Source organism: Astatotilapia calliptera, chromosome 4 (assembly GCF_964374335.1).
Source record: "Astatotilapia calliptera chromosome 4, fAstCal68.1, whole genome shotgun sequence".
Lineage (NCBI taxonomy): Eukaryota > Metazoa > Chordata > Actinopteri > Cichliformes > Cichlidae > Astatotilapia > Astatotilapia calliptera.
The window spans coordinates 28602291-28616766 of NC_137425.1; the positions used below are offsets into that span (position 1 = coordinate 28602291).

Sequence of the window (14476 nt, forward strand, 5' to 3'; positions counted from 1 at the left end):
GCAAACGGTCCACGTAATAACCATCATTCGCTCCCGTCGAGGAATCGAGGCGAGGGATCGTCATGTGGTTCACATACGCCCTATTTCCCGGAAGTGGTTAGGGAGACATATGACAGTACGCGTAGTGCGCGCGTGCACGAAAAAAACAAAAACAAACAAACAAAAAAGAAAACGATCATGTTAGACAAACTTAGGCTGCTACAGGTGAAACTCGAAAAATTACAATACCATGCAAAAATCATTGATTTCAGTAATTCAACTTAAGAGGTGAAACTAATATATCATATAGATGCATTACATGCATAGCGAGATATTTCAAGCCTTTATTTGTTATAATTTTGAGGGTTATGATTTACAGCTTATGAAAACCCCAAATTCAAAAGGTCAGAAAATGTGAATATTGTGTAAAGGTTCAATATTTTAGGCTCAAAGTGTCACTCTCTAATCAGCTAATTAATCTAATAACCTGCAAATGGTGCAAATGATTCACGAGCCTTTAAATGGTCTCTCAGTCTGGTCCAGTAGGAGTCACAATCATGGGGAAGGCTGCTGACATGACAGTTGTACCAGAAAACCATCACTGACAGCCTCCATAAGGAGGAAACCTCAAACGGTAATTGCAAAAGAAGTTGGACATCAGTGCATCAAGAGCAGCCACACACAGACAGATCCTGGACATGGGCTTCAAATGTCATATTCCTCTTGTCAAGCAACTCCTGAACAGCAAACAATGTCAGAAACGTCTTAAAGAAAAAAGAACTGATCTGTTGCTCAGTCCTCTTTTCTGATGAGAGCAAATTTTGCACCTGATTTGGAAACCAAGATTCCAGAGTCTGGAGAAAGAATGGAAAGGTCCAAGATGCTTGAAGTCCAGCGTGAAGTTTCCACAGTCTGTGCTGATTTGGGAAGTCATGTCATCTGCTGGTGCTGATCCAATTCAATTCAATTGAGTTTTATTTATATAGCGCCAAATCACAACAGTCGCCTCAAGGCGCTTTATATTGTAAGAAAGACCCTACAATAATACATACAGAGAAAAACCCAACAATCATATGACCCTCTATGAGCAAGCACTTTGTGGACAGTGGGAAGGAAAAACTCCATCTGCTGCGACCGGTTGGGGTGACAGGATAGAAGACATGCTACGGAAGAGAGCCAGAAATTAATAACAAGTATGATTCAATGCAGAGAGGTCTATTAACACATAGTGAGTGATAGTGTGCTTTTAAGTCCAGAGTAAACGCAGCCATCTACCCGGACATTTTGGAGCACTTCATGCTTCCTTCTGCAGACGAGCTTTATGGAGATGCTGACTTCATTTCCCAGCAAGACTTGGCACCTGCCCACACTACCAGAAGTACCAAAACCTGGTTCAATGACCATGGGATTACGATGCTTATTGGCCAGCAAACTCGTCTAATCTGAACCCCACAGAGAATTTATGGCGCATTGCCAAGAGAACGATGAGAGACATGAGACCGAACAATGCAGAAGAGCTGAAGGCTGCTCACATAACACGTCAGCAGTGCCACGGGCTGAGAGTGTCCACGCCACGCCGCACTGAGGCAGTAATTCATGCAAAAGGGACCCAAACATATGCATGATTATACTTTTCAGAGGTCCGACATTTCTGTATTTAAAATTCTTGTTTTATTGATTTCATGTAATTTTCTGAGCTTTTGAATTTGGGGATTTCATAAGCTGTAAGCCATAACCATCAAGACTGTAACAATTATAATACTTTCACCTTTTAAGTCGAATTACTGAAATAAATGAACGTTTGCATGATATTGTAATTTTTTCGAGTTTCACCTGTAGAAAATAAAATATGACACTTTAAATGATAGCACTTTGTTAGTATATATTGAGTACAGAAATTCAGTGTAATATAGGATTAGTGTCATAGCGTATATAACACAGTTAAATAAAACTTTAAGTATTTAGTATAATTCAACCTTAAATGATTATTATTTTTGGAGCTGGTGGCATATTTTAAGCTGTGAGTTCCCTTTTAAAAGTTTTTGCACATTTAAAATGAAAAATAATTCTGAGGGGCACGTTTTTTTTTTTTCTTTCTTTGTTTTTTCAGATTTGAATGACACCTAGCTGAATACCATAACCTATCAGTCCATTTACAGTTCTATGATTTTTATTAGGTCAAAAACCTTTCAACAGAAACAAAAACTCAAGTTTCTCAAAACTTTATTAATCACAGTACATGGACAGAATATTTTATAGACAACAATCTATAATAATTACATCAATGACCATCAATATTAAATCACAAGTGCAAGTATTTAGTGTAAATGGTTTTTTTTTTAAGATTATCACAGATCCTCCATATAATGCCTGACAACAAGAAGACAGGCACCATTGTCTAAATCACCATCATATTAGGAGACACCCTACAACCCAACCTTCATGTATGTTCAGTATTAAGTGTAGGATGATGATCTGACCCTGTGAACTGTTTTTTAATTCACTACATTAAGAGGGGTAAAATTTATGCAACGTAAATGTAAAAAAGGAGAAGAAATATTGTTTATTTGTATTTCGTTCTAATAGGTAAACAATAAAGACATAATTAGAAAAGACATGAATCACATTCCTAACACTTGCCTAAAAACTGCATGGAACATTTGCTACTACAGAAGCAGACTTTAAAAAATTAAAATGCCAAATATGTCAAAAGAATTTCAGCTTTAAAGTTATTTGGTAATTTATTTCAGCTTCACATTGAAACTAATGTGTGCTTTTGACCACCCTCTGTAATAGACCTGTGCGTTAAGTTCAACTCCCCCTTAACAAAATAGCTTATCTAGCTACAGTAAACTTTTACTTGGGTCTGTTTCGTTCTATGTGTAAACAGTGTAGATAGTAGCATAATGATTGTACGGGTTTAGTATTTGCTAAAGTGTTTATGCTTTAACTTTTTAATATGTTATTTTGAATCAATGACTGTGAGCACATTATCTTGTTTGTCATGTGTCAGACTCAGAAATGGTTTTATGCAAAGTGTAATGTACTTAAAACCCAAATAGGATGACATCGGTCTCGAGCCTATCCCAGGTGACACAGAGTAAAGCAAAGTACACCCTAATGTCACAAATAAAAAGTATTAAATGAAATCAAAAACAAGAGTCTTGAAAACAAAATGTAACCATATTTCCATAAAATGTCAAGCAGCAACAATGAAGCTCTTTTTCTTTAAGAGTAAAGTAAATGGTGTTACCAAGGCTCTCATTTGAGCAGAGGGCATAAAAAATGTTACACTGAAATAACATGCAGGCACTAAATTATCTATGACATTTTCATGGTCTATTTAAGAGTCACATTTTCTTGGCTACATCATTTCAAGTTTATTACTATTAAGAGCAACACAATAGTCATAACATTATGGACAGTTTTAACGGACAGTTTAGATTGATTGTGTTCATACAGAGAGTCAGCACTGACACTGTACTCTGTATCCAGGATAGGTGCGTGGCAGGATGAATGTATGCAGTGAGGCGACTCTTGCATTTGAGCACTAAAAGCAGCTTTATGCAACACTATGAGTCAACAACTAAAGTTCATTAGGAGTTAAGACATTTATTGTGTTTATTGCTATAGTAATTGTTACAGAATTACAACCACATGTGCAGTCGTACTTATGAATCTCATATATCTCAATTCATAAATGTAAAAAGGTTTAATGTTTTACATATTAGGGATATTTTCCCTGGTAATATTCAAAACAAGAGTGTTTTTAGGCCAGATTAAGAATAAAGCTAACTTTATGTTTCCCGATTCCAGAAATTAAGCAGAACAGTGCCACAAAAAACAACTAACGTTAGCTTTAGAGAGCACTTTAATTTGACGTAAAAACCAACACTTTTTTATGTGAATGTGAAATGAAATACTTCAGTATAAGTTATAATGGCGAGATTTTGGAAAATACAGCTGTGTGATGTCTCATCATCTCCAGAGCAGACTGGCCAACATTTCTGTACAAAGACAAATTGTTTAACTGTTTTCTTTAAGTAGTTGTTTTCCAGGAAAAAGTAACTTCAACCAGACTTGAATACATGTACATGAACAGAAATGAATCTTTATTTAAAAAGATTCTAGGCTTATTTTAACAGATTTAATTTTCAGAAACATGAACATTCTACAAAATTTGCATTTACTACAACTAGCCTTCTTTTAGCTGTAGCTCAGGGCTAGTTGAATTTTATTTTGTTTAGATTGTGCTTCTCTTTTCTTAAACTGTCCAGAGTTACGTTTTCCCCCATTCTGATTTAACTCAGGATTGTATATTTTTAGAAGGATTTTGGAAAGGATCTATTTGTGCTGCGCCAACACATCATTAAAAATATTGAGGAAGAGGTTCACATGATACTCCTTGAAAACCAGAGCTGGGCGGAATCTGATTGTGCGATCCCCACAGCCCCCGAGGAGGACGCCTGCCAACGAAACAAAATGGAACAACAATAATTGTTTTTTACAGAGATATCAGACAGATATCTAGCACTTTCAAATATGATTCCTTTGATGACTTCGCTGATTAGTTTCAGCTATATTAAAGATAAGTTAAGGTTACTGCTAACAGAAATGACAACATCGTAAATTTCTTTACCCCTTTGGCTTTGCTAAGCCAAAGGATTATCCTCATTATTGTCTAGTTTTGCAAATATCATAAACTTGCCTTCCATGATCTCCATGAGTGCAAAACTGAACCAAAGGAGCCATCATAAAAAAGAAAAACACCATATATTGATATGCTTTATACCTTTGTCTCTGGCCTTGAGCATGATCCTGTCACGTGTGGCATCATCACAGGCATCAATGGCACAGAACGTCCCCTGTCCTCGGGCTCGACTCAGTATGCTGGGGTACTGAGCCTGCGGAAAAAAGCCACGTAATTTATGATCACGACCATTCAAAGCATTCAAATGCAGCATTACGCTCAGTTAGTAAGCTTAAAAACCAGCAAAAATATTCAGGTCAATGATTAACAACCAAAGAATTTTGAAGTGATGTACTAACTTGAAACTTAAAAGCTAATAATATTTTTTTTAAATGCTACTGCCTCCATTCTCTGTCTCTCACACTTACATGTTTCAGATCAAACAAATTTTTGTATTAGAAAAAGACAACATGAGTAAATACAAAATACAGTTTGTGGCAGATAAGAGGCACAGCGCAACCACGTTTCCATGTTTTTCAGCATTTTATTATTACTCCGGTTGCCGTACACAATCGGCCGCAGCTTGGCAGCTCGCAGGCACACACAAACGACAAGAACCACAAATACAGGACCCGGTACAGATTTTGAAACTAGCAAGGTATGATTGTAGGTATGATTGCGATGCCGCGCAGGTGAGGTGGACTCACTTCTGCTCCACGGGCAGTTTTAGTTAAGGCAGGTTTTCAAACATGAACGGCCACGAGTTTGGACCAAGTTAATTAAAAAAAACAACAAAAAAAAACAGTACCTGTAGCTCATAGAGGCCATTCAGCAAAGCTTTGCCAGAGCGGGTCACTTGCTCCAGAAGATTTTCTCTCCGAATCACATTGAGAACCTCAGAAAGGAACAAGTTCTTTGACGGGTCACCCATCCATGTGTTAAAGATGCGGTAGGGCTGCGGAAAGCACAAGAACAAAACACTGGATACTGGGTAGTAAAAACCTAAAATAAAAAGAACAGCTAAAACTTATCAAAATGGGTAGGGAAGGGGGCTGATTCCTGTTTCAGCTGACACTGGGCAGGAACCCCTGTGATGCACCAGCACTCTCGACAGGCTGTATATCAGTGTAGAAACATTTATGTGTCTGCATCATGGCAACAAAGATGAAAACTACCAGAAAAGAATTGTGTCACAACACACCAAAACTGACTGCCAAATCATTCAGATAAACATTCAATTTGTAAAATTGAAATGATATTCCTATTATTAAAGTTATAAAAACTATTAATATTATGAAGAATAACAACAACAGACTTTCACAACTGCTTTTTTGTGAGACAGAATCTTTTAACTGTGACATGTAATATTGCTGGATGTGGTGCCTCTTCTATTTCCACCTCTGCAGGAAGCCACTCCCACACTAAAATGTTTAAACTCATTTCCTTTAAAACTAAGCTAACTTTTATTGGTTAGCTGATTCTAAATCTTATGTGGTGCTTTTCTCCTCTGCCTGAGCACTAAAAGCCTCATTCATCTAATCACATAGGCACTTATTTCTATGCTTTTTCTATGCAAGTTCTTTCTATCTAAAATTCACATGTATAGTCCAGGAGAGCAACTTGAGGTTGGAATTAATGCCCAAGGGTATTTGGCATGCAGACAGGAGCATCCGGGGATTGAACCACCAACCTTTCGATTAGTAGATGACCTGCTATTCCTCCTGAGCCCATTACAAAACTAATGTAATGTAGAACTTACAAAAAACAAATAAGTTGGAATTTAAAATTTAAAATTATTGTAGAAAAACAGACATAAAAATGTCAAACCTTGTCTGCCTGTAATTCATCCTTGTGGTAGTAACCCCCACTCAGAAGCTTCTTGCTGAAAGAGACAACGTCAGCAGGGTCGTCCATACCCCAGTGCTCATGGGCCCAAAACTTTCCTGTGCCTCCGCCACCAGTCTGGACCTCATCCACATGAAAAGCACAGCCATGCTGAGGGGGGAAGCAAATATACTCAGTATACCTCTGCCAGAAATTTTGAATCTCTGAACTCCAAAGCAGACAATCTTGACTTTTTCTCCTTGGTTCTGGATGAGAGCTGTGATGTCCGAGACACAGCTCAGTTACCACTCTCTGTACGTGGATTAACAAGGGTTCAATGAAAAAGACCATGACAGGGAATGCTTCAATCACAGAGGTAACTGCATGCTTGGACAGGGTGAAATAGGACACGCTGACACAACAGGGAAAAATGTTGGACCTTTAAAGCAGATCCAAGATAAAGTGACTAAAATAAACCCTGAACCTAAATTGTTATTTTGCATTGTATTGTGCATAAGGATGTGTTGTGTTGGTCAGTGCTGAAAATTAACCATGTTTTTGGTATTATAAGTAAAATGGATAATTTCATAAGGGCATGAGCACTCAGTCACACAGTTTGTCGCACTTTGCAACTTACTGACTGCTATGACAGAGGCTACAGTGTAGGACCTGAGAGCAGAAATTGTGAAAAGAAAGGCAAGGACATTCCAGTGACTTCAGATACAGAATGGAAGGCAGATACTGCAGCTATTGCTGTTGATGTGACTGGAACAAATGTACAAACTAAACTCCAAAACAAAACAAACACTGTGGGTAATGAAGTTGAACAAATCCAGATACAGATCCTCCCTTGGTGATGATCACCTTTATTCACAATTGTTTTGGGGAATGTTAGTTAAAATGGAATCAAATCTTGGTGTTGTTATTACACAACACCAACATTGCATTTTTAATTGTATCATCTCCTCTTCCCAGTAGCAGTGTATAAATATATCACATTAATATTGAGCAGAATATTAAATTCAGCTTATTGGTGCAGCCCTCCAAAATGGTCCCAGTTTCTCATGTGGGCCCTTTCCACAACATTATCAAAGAAACTGTATACATATTTTTGAGACCATTTTCAGTTCCTGCTCTTCCTGCACCCCTTTATGATTCCCATGGACATATCTATACATATCTTTAAAAATATTTTAGCAACATTAAAACACTGTAAGTCTAGAAAAAAAGCCCCCAATTTTTTTTTATTATGATTAACTCCCACATACAAACCAGTCTGTCTTTAAAGCTAGTGTCTTACCTTGCGTGCAATATTGCGCAGTCTTCGGAAGAAGTCTGGCGAGGCGTGGTTATCGCCGCCTTCGGCCTGAATCGGTTCAATTACAATTCCCGCTACAGGTTTTCCCTTCTGTCTCCACTTCACAATCAAATCTTCCACCTTGAGTTGCACACAAGAATTCCAACATCACACACAACATGGCACTTTTTTGTCAAAGTGATATAACTTAAATCAGTCATTCATAACATTAAAGCAACATTAAAGTTCAAGTTCAAATTTTATTCGCCACATGCAGTGGCAGGTTGCCCTGCAGTGGAATGAACCCGCCCCCCGACCTTACACACACAACACAGACATCACATGGGGATACAAGTCAGAGAACGGTTGCATTACAGAAAAACCACTGAAATGTACACTACAATGGGAAAGTACAAGAGGAAAAAAAAAAGAGTTCTCTACTCATGCTGGGCTATAGGAGAACAGCTGGATCCGCTTTCTTAATTCTCCGATAAGCCAGATGTCAATTTGTCCTGTGATATCAGGTATCACACCTGAAGTTGGGAATTGGTTGATCGTACTAGTTTTTCAGCATACAGTGTACAGCATCTTCACTGAAACTCAGAACAGTGTGCTTCTATGTAGAGCCATATGCAGGAGCTTACACTGTTTTCTAATGCTTTCTACCCGCATAATTGAGCATGCGACAAATACTGTATGGCCCTAGCACCGGCTGACCAGTTGCCTTTTGTTGGACCATTTGTAGTAGGTACTAACCACTGCATACCCAAAAGACAGTCTTTTTTCTCATTATACCCCATGTTTTGACAGGTGCCAATATAATGTGATCAATTTTATTTTCAGTTTTACTGTAATGTAAACTGCAATATGTGTAATGTCATGAAAAAACAACAATTACTTAAACTTCAAAAATACAATCTCAAAAAATGAAAAAATGAAAAGAACAAATTAAAAAACACATGAGATCTCATCACATCTAAAATAAAAATCATCCTCAAAATTAATAATTTCATGGACTAGCTAATGTGTTATTGCAGTATCAAAATGACACTCTGTATTTTTATGGCCCCCAATGAGATGATGCATGGTGTCCTGGAGGACCTTCTTCCAGATTTGGATTTGGGCAAGTCTGAGATGCAACCTGGTGGTGTCGAATGGACTGAAACATAGCATGGGGGGCATTCACTGGTATCAACTCCTTCATTCTCCAGCAGTTGCCTGCATACTCTTGCCACATGAGGCCGGACATTGTTATGTACCAGAAGAAACCTAGGACTCTGCACCAAGTATACCTAGGGATCTGGCAGTGCTCGTCCTGTTCCACCTAGGGGTGATCGTGGCTCAAGAGTTGGGAGTTCGCCTTGTAATCGGAAGGTTGCTGGTTCGAGCCCCGGCTTGTACAGTCTCGGTCGTTGTGTCCTTGGGTGAGACACTTCACCCATTGCCTACTGGTGGTGGTCAGAGGGCCCGGTGGTGCTAGTGTCCGGCAGCCTTGCCTCTGTCAGAGCTACAATGTAGCTACAATGTAGCTTGCCATCACCAGTGTGTGAATGTGTGCGTGAATGGGTGGTAACTTCGTGTGTAAAGTGCTTTGGGGTGCTTAGGGACTAGTAAAGCGCTATATAAATACAGGCCATTTACCATTCCACCTTGCACAAAGGAGCAGATACTAGTTCTGCTGATAGGTTAAAAACCTTCAACTCAAATCAAAACTGTTATATATTAAAAAAAAAACATTTTGCTTCCTGTGATGACATTTTGGTCTGTACCTTATGGTTGTTCACATATACTCATATAGTATCTTTTCTGTGTATACATACAGCCTACCTCCTCCAAACAACGAGCCTCTTCCTCAGCGTTATCTCTGGTAAACTCATCCAGTGGGTACTGTAGTCTGGGGAATGGGGCAACAGGCCAATCAAATGATGGAATGTCCAGTTTGTGGATCGCTTTGGAGTGTGTTGTTGCCAAACAACCTTAACAAGGCAACAGCAATGAATTAGTAACAAATCCACAAAGTTAGAATATGCCTTTTGGTTTTATCTTTCCAAAAAGTCTAATGATTGCCATCATCCACTGGGAAATTTGCAAGTTTGCTCACTTACGAAAAAATTAACAATCTCTAACAGTATCATTTTAATAGACAAAGAATAGCAACCAAAAATCCAGAAAAACACATTAAATAAAATGAATAAATTTGCACGTCATTGACTGAAAGTATTTGATCTCCTACAACGCAGCCAGAATTCTGGTTCCCAGAGACTGACTGAAATCTGGCAGACAATTAATCAATCAATTATACATACTCCTAATATTCACTTGCTATGTGTTCACCGGTCTATAGACTCAGTTTGTTCCATTCAAACCTCCTCCGGTGGGGAAGGATTGTAGACTTCCCCAAGGCTGGAATGGGTTACAAGACCATCAACAAGAAGCTTAGTGAGAAGGTGACAACTGTTGGTGCAATTATTCCAAAACAGAAGAAATAGAAAATAGTCGCCCTCAGTCTGAAGCTCCACATTAGATCTTGCATGCACCTCACGGGGAGAGCATGATCATGGTAAAGGTGTAACACAGTAAGCTATAAAGGATTAAAATCATGTGGTGCTTGTAAAGTTTCCCTGCTTTAGCAACTGGCCTGTCTACAGCGAAAATCTAAATGATTCAGAGAAGGCTTGTGTGCTTTTGTCAGACGAAGCCACATTCAAACTGGAATAAGGAGAAAGAAGAATGCTGAGGATTACCCAAAGAACATTATGGTGGAAATACTATGTGTCAGGGCTGTTTGTCTGCTAAGGACACTTCACTGCTTTGAGAGGACAATGAACGTTATCATGTCCCAAAAAATCTTGGAAGAGAAGCTCCTTCTCTAAGCCAGAACACTGAAGAGGGCTCGTAGATCTTCCAGCGAGACAATGTCCTAAAGCATAGCACCAATGGAACATAGAAGGGACTAAGGAAGAAGCAGGTAAAGGTCAAAGAGTGGCCTAGCTAGTCTCCAGACCTCAGTAGAAAATCTCTGGGGGAAGCTGAAGCTTCAATTTGCTAAGCAGCAGCCAAAGAGGAGTGCAAAAATCCTTTCTGAAATGTGTGCAAATCCAGTGAACTACAAGAAGTAAAGTACTAACCAAAAAAGGTTTCTCCACCAAGTAATACGTTGTGTTTTGTGTAGCGACCTGTATTTTTATGTATCATTACTTACTTAATGACATGCAAATAAGTTTACAACTTTTATGTAATTCATTTTTCTGGATTTCTGGTTGATAATCTGTCTCTCTTCATTAAAATGAAACTACCATACAATTAGAGATTAATTTCTTTTTAAATGAGCAAACTTACAAATTCAGGCAAAAATCAAATAATGATTTCCCCAGTTGTACAAAGAGCACACTGACTTGAGTCTAAAGTTTCAAACTGACATCATACAGGATTAAATACATACAATGCTTGTGTATCTGTGAAAAGCTATAAAAATGCTACATGTGGACCCTTGAGCTTTCAATTTTTACATGTTTGAGGTGTTATTAATCAAACTTCTATTTTTATAGCACAGGCTTTTGTGTGATAACAGCTGGGTTGTTTTGCATCACTGAGCAATCTGCCTGGACCGTTTCCAATCCCTCAGATGAAAAAGTATTTATAATGTGCCAGTGTATTATTATGCATGAACTGTTTTACAATAAAACAGTTGTAGTGTACCAGCTCAAATTTGGGTATAAAAACATGAATTCAGTTTGTTATTTGTTCAATAAATACCACTGTAATTGTTTTATGACAGGTGCTGTTGTTTTAACAGTAGCAAAAATGTATACAGTATTTAACATACCTAATGTTCTTCCATGGAAACCCCCCATGAAAGATAAAATACTGAGTTCTGGACAACCTGGTGCCTGAGATCAAAAGACATAAGGATTCAATGACACTAAGCAAGAGAAAAGACAAACATCAAGAAATAAGAAGCAAATATTGAGTCCAATATGGCAGGAAAGTGGTGAATAACTTAATGAATAGTGAGACCTGGTTGATCATGGAGGTGTTCAGTTCTTCATTAGTTGGTGTGTTTGGGCCTCGTTCTTTGTTCTAAGTAAAAAAAAAACCCACAGAGATTAAATTCATTTTAATTCCAACTTGTTGGTTTACATTTTTTTTCCTACTCAATACAAGACATTTTCTACACTACCGTCTTTTTAAGGACAGCTATCTCCTGTGGTGACCTTTTGTTTGCTTTAGGTTTTGTGTTTTTGTCCGAGATTTGGATTCAGTTGTCTGTTATAGTGTTACGATCAAATAATATTACTGATAATAGAACATCACAGGACATTACTACAAACCCAATTCCAATGAAGTTGGGATGTTGTGTAACATGTAAATAAAAACAGAATAAAATGATTTGCAAATCCTTTTTTACCGATATTCAATTGAATACACTACAAAGAAAAGATATCCAATGTTCAAACTAATAAACTTGTTTGTGTTGTTGTCGTGCAAATCTTCACTCATTTTGAATTTGATACCTGCAACATGTTCCAATAAAGCTTGGACATGTTTACCACTGGGTTATATCACCTTTTCTTTTAACAACACTCAATAAGCGTCAATAAGAACTGAGGACACTAATTGTTAAAGCTGTGTAGGTGGAATTCTTTCCCATTCTTGGTTCATGTACAACTTCAGTTGCTCAACAGTCCGGGGTCTCCATCGTCATATTTTGCACTTCATAATGCGCCACACATGTTCAATGGGAGACGGGTCTGGACTGTAGGCAGGCCACTCTAGTACCTGACTCTTTTACTACAAAGCCACGCAGTTGTAACACATGCAGAATGTGGCTGTGCATTGTTCTGCTGAAATAAGCAGGGATTGTCTGGCTTGGATGGCAGCATATGTTGTACCTTTCAGCATTAATTGTGCCTTCACAGATGTTACCCATGCTATGAGCACTAACACCCCCCATACCATGTGGTCACCAGATATAATTTAACATGGTGTTAACAAATTAAATCAAATTTGCACTCACTTACCCTATACCAGATAAAAATAGCTTTGTAAGCATTTTCATTGGAGCAAGCACCACAGGACATTGTCTGAACACGAGTCATTCCACTAGGTGCCACCTGACAGAAAGCAAAGTAGGAGTAACAAGGATTATCATTATTATCATTGCACAGCTAGCATTATCTGCAGAAATAGCAATAAAGGCAAATAATACATTATGGAGTTACATGAAAACTAGAATGTAAGAACAACCTGTACACAAATTTAAATTCTAAATGTGTGTTAGATAGTTGTTATCCATGAATTTTAAAATGTACTGTTTTACAAAAAAAAGCAGAAAAAATATTAGTGTGATAGCTCAAATTTGGGTATAAAAAGATAAACTCAGTTTTTGTGTGTTTCTCACTGAGAGAAGACTTTCGGTGATTTTGTCTGGAAAGTTCTCAGGTGGCAGGATTCCCAAGGCTGGCCGATTCACAAATGTACTCTGAAGAAAGACAAAAATATCTAGTACATGCAAATACGCAGAGTCTTGTTCAGACTTTTTCAAAAGGATGTTACATGTACTTACATATATGTCCTACTTGTTAAATCCCAAACCAAAACAAATATTAGGATTTACATTCACTTTAAAAACCATTTGTTGTTTTACACCTCACCTCTCCTCTGAGAACATACAGGAAGCTCAACATTAGACATAAGAATGATGAAAACACTCAGTGGACACATATGTTGGAGGTGCCACTTTCATGTTCCAGTCAGAATATTTATAATAAAACAAAAAACAGAATGAGATTTGAGTCATGGTCCTTTAGCCCTGAGTTGAATTGTTGTCTAATGCCTTTATTTTTCAGTGCTGTGTCCACTTAATACTACACTATATAACTTTCTAACACTTATTAATAAAAAAAAGCATAGCATTATTGAGGCACTGCAAATTATTTAATCCCAACACAGGTTATTCTATCTATATAACCATATGCTTAGCTAAAATTGTGATCTATGAGTTCTATGGAGGTAACTGTGTCTTGAGATCATGGATGATGATTCTACACCAAAAAATCATCATATGATCATTGTCCAGCTTGCTTACACACAGTGGCATTGTGAGGAAAGATTGTAACTGCTGTATGATGTCAGAACTGTGGTAGCTTAGCATAATTTACCCTAAACTGCTCTAATGGAAATCACAATTGTCTGTATAAAACACAGAATGCAATTCCTTTGACTACTGTATACTTAATCATTCACTGCAATGCCATCTGCTCCATATCTTTATTTTCCCTGATAAAAGAAACGAACTTACCAAATTGTTTGGATTGGTCATCACTTTGAGGAGAGCAGGGTGGTTGTAGCCTATAGGAGCACACAACAGGAGTGGTTTTACAAAGGAAGGTGCATCGCATACACCATTTCCTTCAAGTATGCTATTAAAATAAGTATTATTAGTTTTATTGGAAAGTATACAAGTAAACTACGTATATCCCTGTTCCGTTGGACAAACCACAGTGGAAATGCAAAGTAGCTCAGTGTATCAAAATTGACTCCGACAGTAATACAGTACAACAAGTCTAATGGCAGCAAAGTGACCACATATATAATTGATCCAATTGTATCAAAAGAACCAGTAAACACCATAGTTATCTATGATTTGCCCTGCTTTAAAAAATAAAAAAGCAACATCATGATAG

The 14476-nt window shown here is 37.8% G+C and overlaps 1 protein-coding gene across 1 annotated transcript in view; it reads right to left on the reverse strand.

Moving 5' to 3' along the window:
• Positions 1–3575: 3575 nt before the first annotated feature.
• The window catches only part of abat (4-aminobutyrate aminotransferase), a 29669-nt gene continuing 18768 nt past the window's right edge, over positions 3576–14476 (reverse strand). The window contains exons 6-16 of the mRNA XM_080301020.1: positions 14092–14141; positions 13192–13272; positions 12812–12904; positions 11808–11870; positions 11617–11680; positions 9618–9766; positions 7794–7931; positions 6497–6664; positions 5478–5624; positions 4772–4883; positions 3576–4445 (exon numbers count right to left, since the gene is read on the reverse strand). Of these exons, the coding sequence (XP_080157146.1) occupies positions 4324–4445; positions 4772–4883; positions 5478–5624; positions 6497–6664; positions 7794–7931; positions 9618–9766; positions 11617–11680; positions 11808–11870; positions 12812–12904; positions 13192–13272; positions 14092–14141 (1187 nt within the window). The 3' untranslated portion in view covers positions 3576–4323. The remainder of the gene's footprint in view (positions 4446–4771; positions 4884–5477; positions 5625–6496; positions 6665–7793; positions 7932–9617; positions 9767–11616; positions 11681–11807; positions 11871–12811; positions 12905–13191; positions 13273–14091; positions 14142–14476) is intronic.